This window comes from Lipophrys pholis (assembly GCF_963383615.2).
Source record: "Lipophrys pholis genome assembly, chromosome: 17".
Classification (NCBI taxonomy): Eukaryota; Metazoa; Chordata; class Actinopteri; order Blenniiformes; family Blenniidae; genus Lipophrys; species Lipophrys pholis.
In genome coordinates, this window is record NC_137643.1 from 16,737,353 (window position 1) to 16,760,346 (window position 22,994).

At 43.2% G+C, this 22,994-nt stretch overlaps 3 protein-coding genes across 5 annotated transcripts in view; 1 reads left to right on the plus strand and 2 right to left on the minus strand.

Annotated features, from left to right (window-relative positions):
• nhsl3 (NHS like 3) overlaps window positions 1-7,995 on the plus strand; it is a 37,394-nt gene extending 29,399 nt beyond the window's left edge. Inside the window, exons 3-10 of one of the 2 annotated variants that reach the window (XM_080485401.1) lie at window positions 622-780; window positions 917-960; window positions 1,061-1,199; window positions 2,150-2,257; window positions 2,342-2,508; window positions 2,609-2,806; window positions 2,919-6,348; window positions 6,844-7,995. In XM_080485401.1, the coding sequence (XP_080341527.1) occupies window positions 622-780; window positions 917-960; window positions 1,061-1,199; window positions 2,150-2,257; window positions 2,342-2,508; window positions 2,609-2,806; window positions 2,919-6,348; window positions 6,844-6,884 (4,286 nt within the window). In that variant the 3' untranslated portion in view covers window positions 6,885-7,995. The remainder of the gene's footprint in view (window positions 1-621; window positions 781-916; window positions 961-1,060; window positions 1,200-2,149; window positions 2,258-2,341; window positions 2,509-2,608; window positions 2,807-2,918; window positions 6,349-6,843) is intronic. The other variant, XM_080485402.1, reaches the window with a different exon arrangement.
• Window positions 7,996-8,024: 29 nt separating this feature from the next.
• yars1 (tyrosyl-tRNA synthetase 1) lies at window positions 8,025-13,495 on the minus strand. 2 transcript variants are annotated; one of them, XM_080485403.1, is made up of 14 exons: window positions 13,375-13,495; window positions 12,315-12,387; window positions 12,085-12,231; window positions 11,822-11,997; window positions 11,584-11,713; window positions 11,404-11,484; window positions 11,105-11,197; window positions 10,880-11,015; window positions 10,686-10,771; window positions 10,470-10,605; window positions 9,416-9,507; window positions 9,142-9,335; window positions 8,902-9,043; window positions 8,025-8,790 (listed from the first exon to the last, which is right to left on the minus strand). In XM_080485403.1, the coding sequence occupies exons 2-14, from the start codon at window positions 12,369-12,371 to the stop codon at window positions 8,680-8,682; spliced, it is 1,581 nt and encodes a 526-aa protein (XP_080341529.1). In that variant the 5' UTR covers window positions 12,372-12,387; window positions 13,375-13,495; the 3' UTR covers window positions 8,025-8,679. The 2 variants fall into 2 exon arrangements, with proteins under 2 accessions (XP_080341529.1, XP_080341530.1); XM_080485404.1 differs by having other exon boundaries at window positions 8,083-8,790; window positions 13,371-13,467.
• Window positions 13,496-14,847: 1,352 nt separating this feature from the next.
• Window positions 14,848-15,791, minus strand: LOC308122526 (SOSS complex subunit C-like). The gene has a single exon (XM_080484362.1). It carries the CDS (start codon window positions 15,512-15,514, stop codon window positions 15,200-15,202), a length of 315 nt encoding a protein of 104 aa, XP_080340488.1. The 5' UTR covers window positions 15,515-15,791; the 3' UTR covers window positions 14,848-15,199.
• Window positions 15,792-22,994: the final 7,203 nt, after the last annotated feature.

Here is a 22,994-nt window from a genome sequence, read left to right on the forward strand (position 1 = left end):
TCGTTGATTCTTTAGTTTCCTTTTAAATATAGATAGTGTGGCTGATTGTTTTAAGTTGCTTTCCAGCTCAGTCCATATGCTTGGACCTCTATGACATATACTAAAACTGGTACATTTTAGTTTTCTATAGTTACCTTTTAGGAGTCGTTTATTTCTGGTATCATGTTGGTGAGAGGGTGAGTATAATGGAGTGTGTTCGTGTCATCTAATATTTGACCTGTTAACAACATTATACATAATACATGCATTGTGATAAAGACTCACTTAGGGAAGCTTGAGGAGACCATATTTATGGAAGAGAGCATTTGGTAGAAGAGTTTGGCATCGACCATGAAAAGATTCTTATAGCTTTCTTTTGTAGTGTCAGAAGTTTTGTAGTGTAAGTAGAGTGTGTATTGCAAGTAGAGTATGTACATTACAGAGCAATTTCAAATGTGGGATGTTGTGAATGACAGTAAAGTTCATAATAATTAGATCGTTTTTGGTAGGGAAACGAGGGTGGTTTGCATCCAGCCATTTTTGAAGCAGCTGATGAATGACTGCAATGACTAGTCATTTCTAGTGTACACATAACAGCAATACCAATTCCTTCTGTCTTTTGTGATTTGTCTATATGAGCAGCTGGCCCAAGGGGGAATGAAGACCACAAGAGGTTAACAGTCCACTACACGGCCTCGCAGCACTACCAGGAGAATGTTTTTATCGAGGGCAGCAGGCCTCAGTACCTGGAGAACCTGCACATCGAGGCTCAGGAGGGACTCAAGATACAACAACAAGAAGGTAAGACACATTCAGAGAGTCGTTGCTGCATGTATAAAAATGCATAACCTGCTTAATGTACTCACAGTAAGCAAGCTCAAATTACACATTTAAAGGTGGATCCCATGCCCTAACCCATTGAATTTGATTTGTATAGAAACCAAGAATGGAGTGAACTTCCCCGACGATGAAAGCATTGCTGTAAGTGATGCTCAAGCTTTGCAGATCATTTTCCCACCACTTCCTGCACACAGAGAACACCACAATCCTAAACTCTGCTGTGTATATGTTTCCTCCACAGTCCACAGACACTCTCCGCCCGGAGCAGGATATCAGCTCCAGGGACGGAGGTGGCTCTCTGGACTCAGGATCCACCACCGGGAACACTGATACCACAGTAACCTCCACTGTGTCGACAAGGCCTGTGCTTACCCGTCAAGGTAATGGGCATCCGTACATCTGTAACCGGTAATGTGTGTGTGTGTGTCTTGAGGTGCTTGGAAGGGAATCACTCGTATCATGTTCATCCCAAAGAAATATGAGCTAATCATAGAGGCGATAAAAGCAGATTAAGGTTTGTTCCTTTGTTTCTGAGTATAGTACTTTATGGGATGTCATTCATAGCCATGTACATATTTAAAAAGTGCACAGCGCATTCCTTTGCTGCTTGGTGCCCCTGCCATTATGGTGTGAAATCAAAAGAAGAGGAACTTGACACACACGCAGGGTTCTAAGCAGCTGAAGACGGGCTGCGGCTGCCAGTCTATGTTACAGCTAGAAGGCAAAGCACATGAGACTGTGTGTAAATGTGTGTGTGCATTCAGTTAGTGTGATTCCTGTCTGATCATAATGCATCCTTTTGATATATATATATATATATATACATATATAGAAAAAAAGACATATACTTGATTCATCATTGAAATGCAAAGTATTACTTCTCTGGTTTGTTCTTTGCTGCCAAATACTTTTCCCCCTGCCCAGACTCAAGGTTTACATTAATCTTTTTGATCCAAACAAAAACATCTCAACATCTGCTTGTGAATATTTTTGAAATTCTTTACAGATATTCTTAACTCTAACAAGCTTTAGTGAATCACTGACTTCTAATCCTCGTCACCATGAAATCATCATTTCAGTTTTGGACATGAGGACAGCTTAAATTTGTTGCAACACTGATGGCCCCCAACGGGACTGTGACTCAGAAACAGACATTCTGGCCTGTTTAAAACTGCTGATTATTTCATAATAAATCCATCCATCATTTAATGTCCACACTCAGATTACCATCAGCAGTATTGCAGTTGGCAAAAGTCTAGCGTGAGACAGGATTCACTTAATGCTTGCTGTTTACATATTAAGTCAAGATTTCTTCTTCTCTGTCTGCCAGGTTCTACATTCAAGCCTCTAAATCCAGTGAAAAGATTAGATAAGAGCAAGAAGAGAAGCAGAAGGACCACCATCATGGGTATTCCCAACCAGGTCCAGAAAGAGCTTGGTACGTCCACAGGATTAGTACTTCCTGAAAAGTGATTGAAACAATGCTGCTGATAGCTGACAGTGGTTTGATCCTCCTTTGTAGCTCTGCACCGAAGCTCCACCTTTCAACCGCTCGTGTCAACGCAGCTCTCCAATAAAGACAGGCAAGTGAATGACAGCCAGCCAGGGGTTGTGATCATCCCTACCGTCGATGGAGGGACTCCAATGGCAAAAAAAGAGGGGGCAAGAGTGCACCTTTCAGAGTTTGAGGTAAAGGACAATTCAGGAAGAATACATTGATTTGTTTAAAGCTACTTTACAGACAACAGCTGGGGTATTGTCACTCAACAGCCATTTCTTCATTCTTCAGCAGACATTGAGTGATGATCCGCTAGTGAGGAAACAGCTTCAAATGATGTATCAAGATGAGCAGTCCCTCAACCACCAGGGCTTTGGTACCTATCTCTGCCCTACCTCCAGCCTGAGGCCCAAGTCCCTTGCAGTTCCAGGCATGACAACTTCCTCCTCATTCACTCCTTCACTGTTCAACTTCCTTCAGGAGGCTCAGGTAAGAAAGAGTTAAGAACATCCCTGCAATGTTTAAATCACATTCCTGAAGTTTTAGTTTTGTGTTTGACTATTTCAACATCAAATTTACAACATTCCTATTTTCTTCCCAGGGCCCAGTGATGTCTATCTCCCCTCAGGCCACCTACTTGTCTACCATCATCCCAAATGCGATTTTGCCTGCCTCCATTGAAGTCATTGAAATTGATCGCAGCAACAGTCGGATTCACAGTGGCAGTATCAACCATGGCAGCAGTGTTCGCACTGTAAGCAAAAGCAGTCTGACATCTGGGGACTCATCAATCAGCCCTTTGTTGTCGAGAAGATCAGATGGCGACGGTTCCCAAAACGGCTTCTTGCAAATTCCGACATCAGTTTCAGGTTCGAACTGGAGCGATTCTTCGAGGACAATAATATCAAATTCCTCTCCTGTGTCATCGAAGGCCAGTACACGCAGTGGTAACTCCCAACCAGTGGGTGTGAATGTGCAAGAAGGCAAGACAGATCAGGCTCGCGGGGACCAAGACCTCGTCAGTCTCTGCAGCTCAGTGAGTGTAATTAGCAGTCCCAGTGGGAAAAGTGAAAATATTGTCACAGAGCTGGCCGTATCAGAGTCGGCTGCTGATCAGGAACATCCAAAGCGCAACTGCGCTCGTAGTCTTTCAGTTATGAAGACCAAACAGCCTCCGGCACCACCGAGAAGAACAAACTCTCTGCATGGTAACAAGATCAGAGGAAACGCCAAAGTTCAAGTGTATAGCATAGACGTCAATGACTCCAATGCTGGAGAAGTGATAACTGGTGCAGAAAATGTACCTGAAGAAATAAAACAGTTAACCAACACAGATCAAGCGACCCTCACACCCGTAACAGACTACACAGGTTCTCCAGATTCTTCCTCCACCCCTTTAAGTCCCACACACGATGCTTCCACTGAAGCTGAAAAAGCAACAGAGCAACCGCCAGAGTACGGCAATTCCTCCCCTCGGAAAACGCCCTCAGAAGGTGGGAAATTTGAACGGACAATGTCACCTTCCAGTGGATACTCAAGTCAGAGTGGCACTCCAACTCATTCCCCAAAAGGGATCTCACCAACTTCCCCAGACAAGCAGAAGAAAACACCAGTCAAGCCAGAGAGATCAGCGTCTCGGGCTTCATCCTCAGGAGCTTCTCCTTCGTCCTCGCTTACTTCTTTATCCTCTGGCACATCTGAGCTTGCCAATACAGATGTTTCATTGTGTAGCCCCAATATGCCTCAGCATAGATCCTCACCTACTGTTGCAACAAAAGAATCCTCATTGGAAAACAACCCTTCATCTTTCACAAAGGAAATCAAAGAATTGTTGAATATCCCACCTCCTCCCAAAGTCAAAGCACCATGTCCTCCTCCACCAGAGACATGGGCTTACAACAGACGCACCTTTGAGCTCCTGTGTGGTTCACACACCAATATAAGCAAAGTCACCCAGAAATCAGCACAGCAACAAGATGACACAAAGGAACAGGTTGGGAACGAGACAGAAACCGGTAAAGAAATACACGTTTTGGGCGAAAGCCACACAAAACCAGCAAAATCTGATTTAGAAGAAAGAGAAGACAAAACAAAGCATGAGACTTTACCTGCAAAGCATCCTGGCATTGTACATAATAAGCAGGAGGGCGAGAAAAGTACAAGACAAGAGGATCCATTAATCGAGGACAAGGGAGAAGCAAGTGTAGTTGTTCTCAGTCAAGAAGAGACTTGTACTTCTGTAATGAAGGAATTAGAGATTGAAGAGACAACTCCAAAGAAAGAGCCGCCTCCTGTCATGAAGAAACCCATTATGGTACTGCAGAGAGAGGAACACTGGGTAACACAACAGTCATCTGACACTCAGCAGAAGATCGCGAGTGACAGCACCACACCAGTAATCCAGTTAACTGTGGAGGACCACACGATGTCTTCACAAAACAATCTAACCATTTTAACTGATAAAAGTGAGGATGAGAAAGAGACAAATGAAGCCCCACCCATGCAAACACTTGCAATAGAAGCTCCTAAGATCACTAAGGCCTCACCACCACCTACACCTCCTCCGGCCTATCATCCTACACCTCCTCCATCAAGAAAGACACCGTCATCAGTGTCAATGCCACCGAATGAACTGCAGCGGGTGCAGGAGGAGGTGCATGCTGTGGAGTCTTGCTGGCCGCCTCCACCCCCTCCTTTGGAAGGGGACCCTGCATTTGATGGAGCGGATGAGGTGGACTTTCCACCACCTCCCCCGCCTTTTCTGGCAGACATTGTGCCAGAGATGATGGACAACAGTATTACACAGATGGATATCCCTAATGGGTGTGCTTTGGAACATTCAGACTTGGAAGCAGCTTCCCCCGAAGATGAACCACTCGTTGTTGTGCAGGTTTCAAACACTAATGCCGATAGAGAAGAGGTTTCCTCTACAATAGAGCAGAGTGTTTCACTTGCCCCAGACACTGTCTCACCTGCATTCATGGAATCACCTCCCATACCACCTGTGACAAGAGCAGAGAGCCCAGTATCAATCACACCTGCAGGTCCTCAAACTATTTTCCTGAAGCAAAGTTCTCTGAAAAGTGAGGACCCGTGTCCCCCTTCCATTCCCAACAACGTTCAACTTCCAGCGCCAACAACTGTGCCACTTGCACCCCCTCTACCAGCAGAGGCTTTAACCCACGGGGTGAATTTCAGAAGGCAACCCAGTGTAACACATAGAGACTCTAGAAGCAAAGAGCTCCTCTCACGGCACAAAAGTGCACCCATTCCTAAGGAGGATGCTAACATACCCCTTGTCACGCCGTCCCTGCTCCAGATGGTTCGTCTCAGATCAGTCAACATGACCGAAGATCAGGTGAAAGCGCCCTCTCAGGACACCAAGCCTACAGATGAGAGCGCACCAGTTCAGGAGGGCTGTGTTGCCTCAGTCCAAGGACCTCAGAGTATTCCTCAAAAGCCCATTCGGAAGTCTTTGTCACTCAAGTCTTCTCCTCAGCACGTGAAGACATCTTCTGTGATAATGAGCACACCCTCAATGCGCTTGCAGGAAGCCATACGTTTGAAAACAGCTGCCATGTCTTCAAGAGACAGTCTTTCCTCCAGACTGGGGGTGAGACCACCAATTTATAGCTGCATTGGTGACCCGGGAGCTTTGTCCCTGAAATCACCCGAAGCGTGCAACATGCACAAATCTCCAGCTTCCGCCGCGAGCTTCATCTTCTCCAGAAGCACAAAAAAGGTTGTTGTAGAGTCCACAGCTGCCGCCACCCCTGAAGCTCAGGCAGCGCTGAAGCAGAGCTTGGTGTCCGAGCTCCTGCTGGTGTCTGACCAATCGAAGGCTGCTCCTTTCTCAAACGGTGGAGCGAAGTGTGACAAGGTCCCTCCACCGGTTGCAAAGAAGCCGGCCCCCGGGAGCATCAGTCCCTCACACAGTCATTCCCGACGTTCACCGGCGGAGCTCAGCATCGAAGGGAATGGCGCGAATGGAGGAGTGCAGCATAAGAGTGCAATAACACTCCCCGAAACAAGTAAGGGCAGCAACTTTTGTGTTTGCTTAACAATTATCTTTGTGGACTCTAAAAACATATAAGTGTGTTCCAGTGCACTGCTGTTGAGTTGCTGATTCATGAATCAATAATTCGCTGACCATTCTACTGTCATGACAAAGCAGAATGGAAATTCAGGCATTACCTTGAGTTTGCACAGCAAAGCAGTTTAAATGTTGCTTTAACGAGCAGGTTCTGTGTTTTTCGAGCCAGCAAACAGAAACTGTGCACACATACAGCTTTCTGCACCAGCACAATGCGAATACTACCGACTTACCTTTAGCTTTTTTCCTTCTTTTTTTTTTTTTCAAACAAATGTGCAAACACGCGCTTTAATCTGCCTTAACCTCAACCTCATGATCATGTCTGAGTAATTCAGTTACTTGAAGACAAGATAGTCAATACATGTGGTCCTGTAACTGTATTATAGTGATGGCATAAGGTCTAACCTCCTACTCGTCTTTTGTCTCCCCGCAGCTACACGAGTGACAGCGGACACAATTGAAACGCTGTTCTGAACAAGCCGAGATCCAGACCCCTAACCCCCCTCCACCGAGGAACAAGCAAAGACCGACTGAATCACATTACTGAGAGACATTAAGCTCAACTATCCGAGTGTTGTTTTGTGTTAAGTCTTATCCGAAAGCCTTAGCCTGCAATGGCCTTCCTTCATATTTATGCAAAAAAAAAAAAAAAAAAAGGGGGGTCACTCCCAGTTTCTTAAAAATAGCTTTATGGTGGAGTATTTTTCTAAGGTATAGTTTATCTCCTATTAAGGCCCCTCAGGGTGATCGGTGACTGCACATCTTTGGCTTGTGCGGGATCGCCTCCCAGAGGACGAATAGATTTAACTGCAGCTCAGAGCAAAGACTTCACAAAGCATTTCTGTACAGAGGTTTTCTGTCGGGTTTTTGTTTTCCTGTTGTAATATACTAATGCAGAATTCTCACATGGGAATCCACACAGATGTCGGGAGAAATCTGAAAAACGGATGGTTGGCAGGACAGGATGGCAGGACGTGAACTACTCACTTGGACTTATGAATAATGAAAACATCGCAACACCTTAGTCTTGCTTTTTGCTGTGTGGAACAGAATTTGAGAAAAAAACGGGATGCCGATAGCGGCTCCTTCATACAGCGTTAATGGGAAGGAAAACAAATGAGATGCTTTTGGTTGTAGTAAAAGTCAGACCAGCCAATACCTAGAAACCTTTAGGGAAACAGTTACGCAAGTATCGTATTTATTTATGTGTGGTTCTTTCCACTAATTAGCACTGTCGGTCACCTTTATTCCTACCAAAATATGAAATATTTAGGAATCTTATTTCATCTGAAAACCTCCTTCAGGGCTACGACCAAGGCGGCTGGCCCTGGATGACTGATACACTGGAGCAGCCTTGGTGTGAGGTGGCTTGCTTTTTCTGGAAATGTATCTAAACACTCGGGCCCAAGCCTTTAATGTGGGGAAAATCCAGCTCGTCACTATTTGCACAAAAACACTTTTTCCCCAGCAGAATCATCATTGAGTGAATTATTCTGACTCCTTCTAATGGGTCAAATGCTTACTTTTGGTGATTATAAAGCATAATGTACAGTTATTACTTCTATAAATAAAATCTAAGTGTATTAAACTTTTCTTCCTTTTTTTTTCTTCTTTGAACTTCTGTTACTTGAATAAAACTAATATGAAGTTTCTCCCATTAAATCACAAAATTACATCATTTCTGGAGACCATAGAATTCAACCAGTATTTATTTCAGATGAGATATGACAGGACAGTGACTAGATGGATTATTGTGGACTTTACAACCATCTTGAAATACAAGGTATGATAAATCTATAGAAATCTGATGCCCAGCTAACCTTTAATGAGGTTTAACAAATCAGCCACAGTTTTGACATTTAGGATGAAGTGCGAATTTGACCGGGAGCAGTATTGAAACGTTCCATCAATTCTAGAAACCGGAGATACTTTTTAGTAGCGACTTCCTGGAATGAGCTAAAAGTACAACACTTTAACTGAGCAGGCTCAGTTCTCCCCAACTTTCTAAACATTGGATGTGCAAATTTACAAGCAGTAGTGATACCACATAACCAAGAATTTTAGGAATTTTCTTTTTACGTATTTAAGTAAAACCACAGCGACGCGCTTCATCCGAGACTTGCAGCATCAATGTCCCGTCACTCCCCGAGATCTATGATGAGAGCTGACGTGGCAGCCATGATGATTTGTTGATGAGAGTATTCTTGAAGTGGCCAGAAGGAGCAGTTGGGTCGGTGCAATATGAGGGTATGTGTGTGTGTGTGTGTGTTTAACTGATGTTGCCTCCTTTTAGCGTCTTACACGTGATCTGTCCCAGTTTGGTCATCAGCTGCTTGTCTTTCCACTGAGCCACACAGTCGCCGGACACCTTCAGGTCCACCTAAAACGTCACAGTTTGTACATAATTAAATTATTCAGAGATCAAATAAGACCTGGGATTCAACAAGACAGTAATTATTATTAAGGGCAACAAAATGTGGCTGAAACATACCTGTAGTTTCTCCCACACCTTCTTCTTTGGGTTTAGTTTGTCATCAGGCTTGCCAGTCTCGTATCCCTCCACGAACACGCGTTCCCCTGGCGACGAGCCCTCTGGAGGGTCCAGTGGCTCCACCCTTCTAGGCTCTCCTTCACTAGAAGTAAATCCGACACATCAGAAAAGTGAAGTAAAAAGAAAGACCAGCGATTAGCCGTTTTTTTCTCTGTGTGGAAAAAATGCAATCATGCTCACATTGAGGCACATAAGAGCATGGCTTGAGACTCGACCCCTCGCATCTTTTGCGGTTTCAGGTTGCACAGCAGCAGCACCGTTCTGTCTTGCAGCTCCTCCGGAGAGACGTAGGCCACCAGCCCACTGACGACCGTCCTCGGCTCTGGCTCCCCGACGTCGATCTTCTCCAGGTACAACGAGTCGGCATCCGGATGCTGCGAGTTTATCCGGAGTGTTAAAAAATGAAAAGCCATGTTCAGATGAATGAGACCACCGGGCATGCTGTGATATTTACCTTCTCCACACTGATAATCTTCCCCACCCTGATGTCCAGTCTGGAGGGGGCGAGTTCATCATCGCCACAGGCAGCAGCTTTTCCTCCCGTTTCTGAAAACACACACACCCAAAAACAATGTCAATTCTGGCCAAGCAGTTCAGTCGTACTTCAGACTAATTCTGCCCCCTACTGGACAATTCACAGCTTCACTTGTGGCAATATCCATCAAGGTTATTATTGACAGAAAGACAGCTGTTAAAACACATTGGATTAATACTAAATCCTTTATGTTAAAATTACCTGTGTACCATGTCTTTTTATTCACAGAAACCCTTCACATTTTTATTTTGCCATGCGCTTTACATTTTTGTATTTTTTTTAAAAATGCATTTCATTGAAGATCCACTTCAGCTGTTGCAAGTTATATCGTCCATATTTTTGAATTTACGGGTTTTTTTTGGTTTGTTTTTTTTAACCGGTGGGGTTAAGTGTAGGCGCATGTGCCCACACACACTCATCCCAGTCTGTGTTTAAAGAGTGGATAGTTAATCATTAAAGGAGAAAATGATGACTGGACTAAGTAAGAACGAAGGATTTGGTGCTGGAAAAAAGTATTTCTGAACATGTCCTTCAGCTTGTAATATTTGGAAAGAAATCATGGAAAACAGGTTTTTGGGTGCGGTTTGGGAATCTAGTTAGTTTTGTCAGATTACATTTTCTAAATAGCAACAGATCACAACACAAGTCATTTAAGGTTCAGCGTACCCTGATGTGCACAAACAGACACTCTGATCAGCAGATAAAAACCTCATGAGAAAATATTTGGTGTCAACCACATGAAAACCTAAGATAAAGATAAAAGAAAAAAAAAAAGCAGACGTTCTGTATGAAATATGTCTGTGACAGTTTGTTGGTTTCGCTTTCTCGTGTGCCTCTGAAAGAGTTGGTGATGAGGTAAAATGTGAAGTACAAAAAAACCCAGCAATTTAGATTCTTTCTGCTTTTGCATCTGCCCAACAGGACCTCTCCTATAGGAACGATAAACTGTATTGTGCTGCGGGAGAACACTGACTCGTCTTTGAGGAACTGGGGTAGGCGGAGTTGGTGAGCTTGCGCAGCTCTGGAGACTCAAACTTCTTTCTGACCGGCTCCAGCAGCTCATTCAGTGCAACTTCCACCGACGCCTTCAGATCCCCAGGATGGATCATCTGGAAAATTGAGAGATTCGTCAGCCAGAGCAGAGCTCAAAGAGAAAGTTAAACATTATTCACAAGAAAACACATTTTACCTCCGCGGCAAAGTCCTTTTCAACTTCTTCAAACACAGTGTAAGCTTTATCTCCACCGAACTTGGCATCTCTTTTGATGCGGAACTCTTAAAACACAACAGGAACAATTATCAGTTCAATGGACATATTCTCTTTACAATTAAAACAAAAGAAAGTTTGAGGAACAGAAAGAGTTGTGGGGGATAGATTTGTACCTTCTCGCAGAGGGAGAACGACATATTTGACGAAAGAGAGAACTCCATTGTTCTGAATGTTGCCCGGCTCACAGAAGGCCTTCTTCAGCTTCTTCTTCAAGTCCTCCTTGGAGTCCAGGAGGTCAATCTTTGACTCCTTGTCCGCACCAATTAGAAATTAAAAGTTACGACTTCTAAATATTCAGTCCCAACCCTCATCGATTAACAACATTCCTGAAACCTCACCTCCTCTGAGGAGCTCATCTTGGCCCCAGTCAGTCCTGGTACCATGGGATTCATCAGATGGGCTCGCTTAGCATAGCCAAGAGAGGGCAGGTACTGAGAACAAGAAAAGTTACAGTCAAACTTGAATTAATAGATAAGTTATAAATTTTTTTTTAAAAAATCATCAATACATATTTTTCTAGCCCCTCTCGCCCAGTTAAAGGTGTTACAGTATTAGTCAGCCTGTTAAAGAGTCAACGCGACATGTCGGTGTGTATGTGTTGCACCAAAATCCGGTGAAAGTGAAAAGGCGCTCGTACCTTCTCAGCCAGAGTGAAAATCTTCCGTTGGTCAACTCCTCCAAACTGAGCGTCCACCTTCAGGTACTCCTCATCCAGAGCCTGACGACACAGACGGATGGTATTCGCTGAGACAACCCAGTACTGCGAGTCGAATCGTACTACTCAAGAGCAGTGTGACGCATCTACAGCAGCTCTTACCTGCAGTCCTGGGTACAGCAGACCACTCAGCAGAGGGTGCTCCACCTGTTTGACCACCTCCGCGCCGGCTTTCTTGGCATCATGCTCGGTCACCATGGATGACAGGCGGTACACATCCAGCGTGTACTCTCTGACAAACATGATAAACACACGTGTCGCTTAATCTCAGGTTTTCGCCGCAAAGCTGTTTTTTGGAGAACAGTTCGGTGTATGTCTGCGTTCTGTCCGTAAAACAGACCTGCTGAGCTGGTAGTCGGTTCCTTTGACAAACTTGAGCTTTTCCAGAGGCACGCCGATGCTCTCCAGCATGGCCTTGATGACCTGCTCGTAGTACTTCACCCTGAGCTCCAGCAGCTCCCAGGGAGCCTTCATGTTGTCCAGGAAGGCGTGTAAATCCGCAAACAGAATCGTGACCTGAAAAAAAAAGGGGAAGCAAAATAACATATACGAGCAGCCGGAAAATAAGGGTTGATTTAACGGCACTGTGAGCTGTATCCTCACCTCACACCCAGCTTTGAGGAAGTCTGCTATCTTGGACATGGGGACAAAGTAAGCCACGTGGGGTTTGCCGGTGGTCGCTGTGCCCCAGTACACCTTCAGCTCCCTCTCCTGAAGAACCTGCTTCAGTTTCTCCTCGCCGAGGACCTCCTGCAACCCAACCAGACCCTCATGAGGGGAACTGATGTGAAAGAGAGGTTCACTCACTGTGAATGGACGTCTGGACGGCCCACCTGAAGGTTCCTGGCGATGAGGTGGTACTTCTCATCTGGACTCAGCTGATCGGCCATGGTGCAGAGTCCTTCACTATGGAGACACGTTTTTCTTTTTTAGCTTAGACATGCTGGCTTTAACGCATTTAATAGTTGATTAAGAACAGGTCGGTTCACATGGTTTTAAGTAGCCAATGTAATAGCAGCAGTACAAGAGTCCAAATTGCATTCATCTCCTACAACAATTCAATAAGAACTGCAGAAGAAGAAAAAAAGGGAGACAATAAAGCCAAAAAAAATAAAGTGAGACGAAAGAATACATATCATGTAGGGGTTTAACTTTACATAAATACATTTGGTAAAGTACAGATTTTGACAGTTTTAATTGAGAAATGCAATACTTGAACCTGTTAGGAAAAGCCCCAAAACAGGGCTTCTTTTACAGTATTCAGACATGTCAAAAAAAAGATATATGTGCTATAAGTGTATTTCTATTTGTATGTGTGTGTACAATGGACACACACACACACACACGTATACATCTGTTTATAAAGGGATTATATGTGTGCCTACTGTCAGACAGGCAGATATCAGTGTAAACAGATTGTTTGGTTTCATATCCTGGATTTGACACGTCTGAATCGAATTAGCAAGACAAGAATTGTCTTTTGACATCAAATAGCCTAAACAACACATTCTCCCAAAAGGTTAAAATGAGTTTTAGTATGAATGAAATCACACATTTCATAATTTGGGCGATACCAAAATAGTCTGGGAGGGATGACACACGGAAGTTTAAATGACTTGAAGCCGTGGATAAATCTTTTAAAAACAAGCAATAGACGACATTTAGCTAGAATTCAGCCCTTTATACGTGAATAACATGTCGTTATTGTAACTCTAAAATGGGATTATCTTAGCCTTGTTGGACCAGTCCACTGCAGCCCTTTAGCCGGACACCCATGTGCAGCTAACAATACTTAGCATCTCGATTCGGGTTGAAACGAGCCACAAACCCACAAACGCCTCCTTTTCTCGTATCTTCTCAACTGAAGCCACACAGGTGGAGGTACTCACTCACCCCAGAGTCTTGTGCGGGTCTCACAGCGGAGATCTTTGACAGAGAGGAGCCGCGGAGGAGCTGTCAGGGTCCGAGTGTTGCATCAGCAGCCTCTGTGCTCGATTCACAAGAGAGAGCAATCGAGCGCAGAGTGAGTCGATTTCTGTTTGTATGTCACTTGTCAGACGTTTGTCACTTGTCACATTGATGATACTGATATTTTATGTACAATATTTAGTGGTATAAATATTTATTTTTGTCATTACTTTCAGGGTGTAGTGCCAACAAACTTGATCCATTCACTCATAAACACCAAGCAGTTAAACTACAATATTTATTTATGAAAGATGAGCAGGTAGGGAAAGCTCTTGGGGAAATATTCAAACATTAACTAGATTTTCTTATGAAATGGTGAACTAAACCAGTGCCATGGGAAAATTCCAATGGATATTCATTCATCATTTGTACAGTTTTATCTAATTTATGATTGTAGGAGGCTAAAGTTGCACGGATGTGACATGGTCCCACTCAAGTCACCAGTCCATTGTAGATCAGAAACACACATATTCACATATTTAGGCTGCAGAAGGAAATCAGAAAAACAACACACTAACACGTGCAGACTCACCACAGAAAGCCTCCTCACTCTGGAATCATAACAGGGAACCTTCCACGGTGAGACAAGAGTGCTACCCACTATTACGTGACAAGAGGTCTGACTTATAGTTTTAACTCTCATTCAGTACTTGAAGTGAACAACTATAGAAGCATGCTTACTGGTGCATCTATATTAAAACTACAATACAATGGTATCTGTTTTTGGAATTTAAGCATTACATTTCACATTTGAATTCAAACAGTAAACACATTCACTCATTTTATAACTATTGTGCAAACACAAATATCTCATGCTATTTTGAGTTGTTCGATTTTGGAAGTGATTAAAAAAAAACTATGAGGCACGCTCAAACTGATAAGATGATGTTTGCATGTATTTTCTTTTACTGGAGGCATCAATTATCAGTTAAAAAAAACCATAAATGTGTCTGTACATTTTTGTTTGATTCTGATAGTGGTGAAATAATTAACAAAACAAATAACTTTCCAGTTATAAACTAGTTTATTGCCCTTCATTTCATGAGAAAGATTTCAAGAATTTCCAAACTGTTGCATTGCTTCAATCAGTTTTTAAGAAATTTCCCATCAAATGAATTCATGTTCACTTTGCAGTGGTTCGCACTTTCACCGCATCACTAGAACGTCTCCAGGTCGATACCAGGGGGTATTCCTGTGTGGAGAAAGACTGCAGGCGGTCTGGGTTTTCTCTGGACATTTTGGTTTCCATGGCAAAGTCCCATAATATTCGCACTTGAAGTTACCATAAGCAGTAAAGAAGATGATTGTATGAGTGATGCAGCTTCATGTGCCTCCAGATTACACACCTTCATCCAGGTTCCTGAGGTCAACCCAACTGAGACACATCAAGGACAAAAATATGTCAAACCCAACACACAGGGGGTGCATTTATTGTCAGATTCATGGACCCTTTCCAGACTTTAAGACTGAAAACATCAGTGAGAAGTGACACAAGAGGTTCTGATAAGAAATACATGCAGAGAACCAGGACACGTGTGATTCTCTGCAAAGCCTTATATTGCTGCCTGATGCATCAATATAATTTTTAATACAAAAACAAATATTTGTGCTGTTTGGAGGTATTTGTAAAGAACAACGCTCCATGTGCATCGTGAAACAAAACGAGGGAAGACTTGCATGCAAAACATTGGAGTAGAACTGGAGCCTGCTGGTGTTGGTTAACCTACAATAATCAGTTTATAACGTGCAGTTAAAGCTCGGGCTCCAGCCGGGGAAGCACCGGGAGGATGAGGTTCCCAAACGAGGAGTCCTGCGTGATGAAGAACCCGGAGGAGTGTCCGTGCGCGTGCTGCAGCGCGGCTTTCTGCTGAGCCGCGATGTGCTGCTGCTCGGCGCTGTCCCGGGTCTCCTTCAGCCCGGGCCGCGCCGCCAGGCCGACGCTGGCGCCGGGGCTCCCCAGAGACTGGCTCTGCAGCAGCCGCCGCTTCTCTTTGTCCAGCTCCGCCAGGATGGCCACTCGGGTCTTGTTCTGTGAGCCCGGGCCAGGCGGCGGGTTTGCCGCCATGGTCGCTTTCAGCCGATAGATAAGTCCGTGAAGCGGGTCCAAACGCGGCGCTGCGCGGCTTGTTGACGGCGGGTGGAGGGGTCGACGGACACTTTCACACCGCGGTTTCAACCAACGAATTAAATTCACTCACGTTACTCTACGCAGTTTTTGAAATAGCTGATTTACATTATGACCCAAGTGTTTCTTTCTTTCTTTTTTTTTTTAATTCCTGCCGTTACTGAGTTGAATTGAGGGGGGAAAAAAACAAACCAAACGAACCGGACGTTACGCAGGCGCGTACACTCTTAATTTCCGGTTGTGCGAATACGCAGATACGCAGAAGTGCGCGAGCGCGCGCGAATTTAATGACACTATTTGGACACATTAGGCCGCTTGAGGCGGTCAATGAGCTCTGACATGCGGCAGTGGCAAAAAACATTAGAGAGAGAAAGTTGGCTGGAATCGCTTTCATCCATCACATTCCATGTACATGAATAATAATCAATAAAACCTTCCTGTATGTACCCATGATAAAAAAGAGTTGTTCATTTTAGGATTTCGTATTGAAGCTATAGTCATATCGTTGGCAAAATAAAGAAAAAAGCTTTTCTACCAACTTCTCATTTAAAATGTGTGTGTGTGTGTGTGTGTGTGTGTGTGTGTGTGTGTGTGTGTGTGTGTGTGTGTGTGTGTGTGTGTGTGTGTGTGTGTGTGTGTGTGTGTGTGTGTGTGTGTGTGTTTCATTATGCAAAGCGTCTTTGAGTGTTATAAATAGATAACTATGTTAACATCCCTTTCACTGACACACACACACTCACACTCACACGCACACACGCACGCGCGCGCACACACACACACACACAGTTTTTTTTCTCTCAGTTGTGTTGGAATAAATCTTCACCAAAACAATCAAGATTGGCGTTTTTTGGTTTTAAAAACATAAAAACGAAGACATGCTTGTGTTATTAGTGTGTACATAAGGGCCATCTCTCTCTCTCTCTCTCTCTCCGTTTCTAAATGTAAACATTTATTAATAAGCCATATCATAAAAAACATAATACAAAGTAGCTCAGCAGTAACGATCCTACTCGTTATGTGTGAAAATTCGGGGAGTGATGATTATTGCAGGCGGACTATGCCTTCCTCAGTAGAAATAAATACACTGGAGGCACGGGGTGACCCATCCAAGATGGCGTCGCGCTGCGAAGTAAACTCCAGTAGGTCGCGCCAGGCGTCAATATGACTTATACCAGTGACGTGCAGTCAGGGATGGCAGGTGAAGCAGTGCCTCACCTGCCATCATGGAAAGAAAAAAAATGTAAAAAGAAAAAAAATTAATTAAATTGTTATATGTATCCAGTGATTATACTATAAAGTTATTTTCCATTTAACTTCACCAGTCTTAGATTATTTTTATTCAAAATTGCTGAATTTTCACATTTACCGTTCAAATACTGAGAAGAGACTTGCGGTGAGGCAGCAGCCAGCTGAGCCTCACCATGGATTGCGCAATGACTCGGCTAACTGCTGGCCTGCTGTGCAGTGAGACCGTATTGCTATCTCTCTGTATGTCGCGATTAAAATGTTCAAACACTTTTGCTATATGAATTATATTATAAATTTCCATAGTTTAGTTAACTGAGGTATATAATGTACAGTGTATTTTGTCAACAACTGTATGTGTGTAACGTGTTTCTTGTGCTGAGCAATCATAAAACGGCTGCGAAGACGCACTGGGTGAGGCACGCAGTTCTCCTGCCTCATGGTAGAGGGCGCTAGTGATCCCAGGGATCCTTCTTGCGACTCCTCGGCTGCAGAATAAGTGACAACAAGCTACAGTTAGCAAGTCAAGTGCAGCGGCAGCGATCGTTTATTTTTTCCTCTCGCCTGGACTTACTTTTAACATGGAGGATTACATATCTAAAATAAAACTGTTTTCTAAACTTTTGTTCAGAAGGAGCGGCGCATGGACTTCATTTATAAGTAATGGTAACACCATAATAACGTTTTTTTTTTATTATTAAATGTGCTTTTTTGTGTGCTACAGTTTGTATGTGTAAAGAATGCTGGTATGAGCTTTTAAACATAATCCGTTAACTGCTGCCAATCAAATGGTGAATAAGATACTCTTTAGGGTTCATATGTTTGTAAATCTGACTGTGATGAAGTCAGTGCCTCACCAGCCATGAACCTCACCGCACGTCACTGACTTATACTATATATATTTATATTACGACCATAGATATATACACGTATATGTCTATGCATTCCATGCCAAAACCAGGGCGTGGCCATTTTGCATAATGTCCGTACGCTAATTTGTGACATCACAAAGATGATGTCTCAAAGAGCTTTTTGGAAGTTGCTGTCCTTTCCTGCAGAGTTGGGAGCGTCAATGTGTTTTTGAGAGCTGCTCGATACACTTAACCATTTTAGTGAGTTTAACCACAGAATTGATCACTGAACATATTGAGTGAGCATTTCTCTGATTAGTTTTGACGAAGGGGGATAGAGATACTATTAAAAAAAAAAAAGCCAAAGCTTTGTTGGAATCGTGACATTTCTCATCAAACTCAAGTTGTGCAAGGGCCAAAACTCAAACATCTGTTCAGCCATGGATTACGAGTTTCAAAGTACTTTTGATGAGCTGTTGGACGAACTGCCATGTGCAAAACTTCAACATACAATTGACTGGTTGCATAACTGGGACACAGAAAACGTTCCAGCTACATCCAGTGCTGAGCCAGTCATCCAACCTCAGTCCTCTGGTCACCAGGCAGGACAAAATGTTGGCTGGATGACCACAGAGGCAGCTGCTCAGGTGTTCCAGCCATCAAGTCTCCTGACGGCTGGTCCAAACACCCTGCAGCCAGCCCAGTGCAGTCAGGCAGGGACTTTTAGCCAGGGACAGGTAAGACACAGGGACAGACATCACCACACTCCATTGCAATACATTTACAGAGTAGTACCATGGAAATCTGCTGAAATACAAGTTTATATACCGACAAAATTAGGAACATCCGCTAGTGAAGGATTCTGTTGATTTTAATGAGTTAGCTGACAGAACAAATTGACACTACTGTAAAATTTTAGTGACAAACATTCTGGTTGTAGTTCTCACATATGAGTTGTATGTATGTATGTTTTTTTTAAGTTATTGAATGTTTGACAATGCCACCTGGGGAATTGAACCCCAGGAAATACTAGCTATGGTTTTTACTTATTAACGGTCACACAGGTTCAATGACATCACGGGGCGAGACAGTTCCAATTAAAGCAGATTTAATTTCCAAATAATCCCCCCCAAAATATCTAACTAAATCAGGACAGTTATAAACAGACACTAAAATGGGCGAAAAAGATAAAAAGCAGATAATCAGTTGCAATGTTCCGTGATTTACCAATAAATAATTAAGATAAGATTGAAAAATGATAATAACAAACCACAATAAAACCTTACCTTCATATTGATGGACTGACTTTGATTATTGTGGTTACTGACACTCACTCCTCCCTCTGCATTACCAGTGGATTGTGAATAACGGCCCCACATCTGGACCTGCAAGCCTTCCTGTTGCTCCAGCAAACCCAGTAAGAAACTACTGAATTGACTTATAACGTTTACATGTTTCAATGAGTTTTGCTCACCAAAATGCATAAACTTACTGGTTATTGATACCCTCACATGCCGTCTCACGCCACGTTCTGTTTGTTTACAGTGGGGCAATGTACCAGTGACCAGACTCCCACCGAACGCATTCAGTGATCTGCAGGTTGTTTCATACCGGTGAGAAAATCTGATCCATGTAAGCGCAGGTCTCTAGTTCCTGTGGCTTCTCTTGCTCACTGTTTAAATGTCTGTGTGTTTTGGCCTGTGTAGGAATGGAGAGACTGGCGCTGTGGTTCGCTTTTCAAAGTAAGTTTGCTTCTGCTGGTTTTGAGCTGAATGTGTGTTTCACCTTGATGACGGGCTCTACATTTGAAATGACGTGGAACAGATTTCTATTAATGCAGTTGAACCTCGTCATGATGGGCGTCTTTAATGAGATGTTCATTTATACTTCTTTGTTAATTGATTTTTTCTTAAATTCTTTCGCTCATTTCATCTCAAATGTTCCTTTTAGTTAAAACTGTCATGTGCACTCTCTCAGTTTGATTTTCTCTTTACACTTGTAGAAAGAGAAAGCGTGCGGACCGGCAGGCGAAAAAGCCGGAGTTCATCAAAAAGCCACTGAACGCCTTCATGCTTTTTCTTAAAGACCAGAGAGCAAACGTGGTGGCTGACAACAGCAGGAGCGGGAGTGCTTCTGTAAATAAGCTCCTGGCAGAGAGAGTGAGTGTCTTATCCCCTCTGTCAGCACTCACCAGGCAGTAACAATGACATTCTGATGATTTTTATATTAACAAGCTGAACTTGTGGTTGAGCATCAGCGTGTGTGCTGATACTGTGCTGTACTTGTTCAACAGTGGAAATCCATGTCAGAAGAACAGAAGGCCAGATATAAAGAGCAGGCCAGAAGAGCAGCTGAGTTCCATGCTCAGCAACACCCAGGATGGAGCGCCGGCGCCAACTATGTAAGGAGGCAGAGTCTACAGATATTGCTGCATGTTTACATGACAACACTAAAACCGATTGAACAAGCACTGTAACTATATTTGATCAACTCATGTTAAATTGTTTCTGTTTTTTTCAGGGGAAAAGCGAAAAGAGGAGGATGCTAGCTCCTACCAAAGATAACGGTCGGACAAATATGCTGAGTCGTCACATCTACGGACCAGTAACTGTGGCTCCTCGCCTCCAAGGGGGAGTGGTGGTGAATCCTGACCTCCACGGGGGAGTGGCTGTAAATCCTGACCTCCAGGGGGCAGTGGCGGAGGACCCTCACTTCCAAGAGGGAGTGTCGGTGAATCCTGACCTCCACGGGGGAGTGGCGGAGGAAACTCATCTCCAAGGGGGAGTGGCGGAGGACCCTAACCTCCAAGGGGGAGTGGCTGAGAACCCTCACTTCCAGGGGGGAGTGGCGGAGGACCCTCACCTCCAAGGGGGAGTGGCGGAGAATCCTAACGTCCAAGGGGGAGTGGCTGAGAACCCTCACTTCCAGGGGGGAGTGGCGGAGGACCCTCACCTCCAAGGGGGAGTGGTGGAGAATCCTAACCTCCAAGGGGGAGTGGCGGAGGACCCTCACCTTCAGGGGGGAGTGGTGGAGGACCATCACCTCCAGGGAGAAGTGGCAGAGAATCCTCACATCCAGGGAGGAAAGACGGAGGATCCACACCTCTATTGGCCATTAACAGAGGATGCTGACCTCCATTGGCCGTTAACGGAGGATGCTGACCTCCAAGAGGGAGTAACGGAGGCTCCTGACCACCAGTCGCCAATAACGGGGGATCCCAACATCATGTTGCCTGTAATGGATAAATCTTCACCTCCTCTGTCCAACAATGCAAAGTCTTCACACATCAGACTTTCTGTCTACTGATCCAGACAATCCTGATGTCCTTTTGTCTGGACATAAAATGTCTTAAATGGCATTAAAATGAAGTAAAAGGATTATCCGATTAACTGTGAACTGGACTTTGCGTTGCTGCAAAGCTTACATTAAATCCACAAACTGACCACGTGTTCTCTGTTTTTGATGCCCCTGGTGTTTTAAAAATGTTTTTCTGTTATGCTATGTTATGGGTTTTTTTTTTCAAACAAAATACAAGTGTTTACACTTTGTTCCTGTACTGGGCTCTACTGTGAGAATGAGTATTTAGGGTGTTTATTCCATTTGACAGAAATGCACTTTTATTCTCTTTTTCTTCTGACTTCAACATATTATGTTGGGTTGTGCTGCTTCAATGGAATTCTGCTGTATTTATGACAATGACATCAACGTGATTGATTGATTGATTCATTCATTCATTGAGCCACAACAGCAGCAGGATTTATTTATTCTTGCACATATGGTCTATTTCAGAGTCACCAAATGTCTTTAAATATGTGTTTCTGGACTGAGAGAGGAAACCAAACTCCCCAGGGAAAACTCAGAGGGGAAAGTACATGCAAGCTTTATGCAGAAAGGTTTGAAGTTGGGACTCAAACTCAAGATTTTATTGTTGTGAGTGTAGAGTGCGAACCACTTCCCCCCTGTGCAGCCCCCTGAAATGAACCTTTACATGGAAATGTATTGAAGGACATAAAGTCATCACCTCGAAATGACACACTGTAGTTTGAAGTATGAAAAGACCCTCATCTTTGTTTTGATGTGTCTTCTGCTGCCCTCTAGTGTCCAAAAGATGAAACTGATCAGGACTGGGTAAAGTTTTCTTTTATACATTTAAAGGTTTTGATAATAGCTTATTTGCCACTTTTTGATCAGTTCAATAAGAAAATATTTGAATTGTGCAATAGGCAGAAAGATAAGGTGGTTTTACTTTGTGGTCATTTTAACCGTGATTTGTTGAAATCTAATGAACATATAGAATTATAAATTTTCTTCATAATTTCTTTGCCCGATGGTTTTCTTGAATTTCCATCCAATAATTGTAAAACCAATCAGAATAGCAAAGGATAGCACAACATTGGCCGACAATATTTTCATGAATGAAATAAAGGCCAAGACCAACAGTTGACTTTTAGTGACTGACGTGAGTGACCACCATTTGATTAATTAACCAAGATATCTCCCACAGAAGTGTGAAAACATAGATGGAACCAAATGTGATGCTTTTATCTGAATTAAATGGAAAATTATTCTATCATTTCATAATATTCTATGTCTAAGCACAACGACAAGGATTTTATCTGAAACATTTCAACCTTATATTGATGTTTTCCAGCAATTCAAAGCCTCCAACACTAGATGGGAGCAGCTCACAGTAACAAAAGCTTTGATTTCTAACTGGTGAAAGAATAACTTTTAATTGGGTCAGAAAATTTGAAAATATAGTCATAATAATAGGGAAAGTTAAAAAAGAATGAATTCCAGAAAAGCAAGAGACTTATAAAGACATCTCTGCCATAAGAACTGATATTGCTCATATTTATACTCCAAGTTCTTCTTTTTCCTTTCTTCAATATACAAACTTTTTATTTTTTACCATCTTCCAATTAACCATCAATGTTCCACCACGACTGACTTATTTCAGCTACAGCAGCATTTCTTCATAGTATACTGCAGTGGAGGCTCTTCCTGTGCAATATCAGTTTATGCTTGAATAAATCACTTTACAATGTAAATGTTCCAGTACCGTGGGGAATCAGCGCCTCTAAATTTCAAGAAAAGAATTAAGGTTTGAGCCACACCTGGTATAGTTGTTACTGCTCCAGCCTCAAAATGAGAAGGTTTGAAGGTGCCTTTCTGTGTGGAGTCTGCATGTTTTCTCGTTTCCCCAAATAGTCCCAAAAAATACATTTCAGGTTGACTGGTGAACCTAAACTAAAGCGTTTAAAGCCTTCTCTGTTTTATGTTTTATGCATGACAGACACAATACCACTTTCTTTGTAGGATGT

Excerpts from the sequence above, each read along its gene's own strand:
- LOC308122526 (XM_080484362.1), bottom strand. The coding sequence starts at position 15,514 with ATGGCGGCAAACCCGCCGCCTGGCCCGGGCTCACAGAACAAGACCCGA.
- yars1 (XM_080485403.1), bottom strand. The coding sequence starts at position 12,371 with ATGGCCGATCAGCTGAGTCCAGATGAGAAGTACCACCTCATCGCCAGG. Across the intron at positions 10,772-10,879 it reads CGTTCTCCCTCTGCGAGAAG|AGTTCCGCATCAAAAGAGAT; the intron begins GTACAAATCTAT and ends TTGTGTTTTAAG. Across the intron at positions 9,508-10,469 it reads CCCCAGTTCCTCAAAGACGA|AAACGGGAGGAAAAGCTGCT; the intron begins GTCAGTGTTCTC and ends GTGTGTTTTCAG.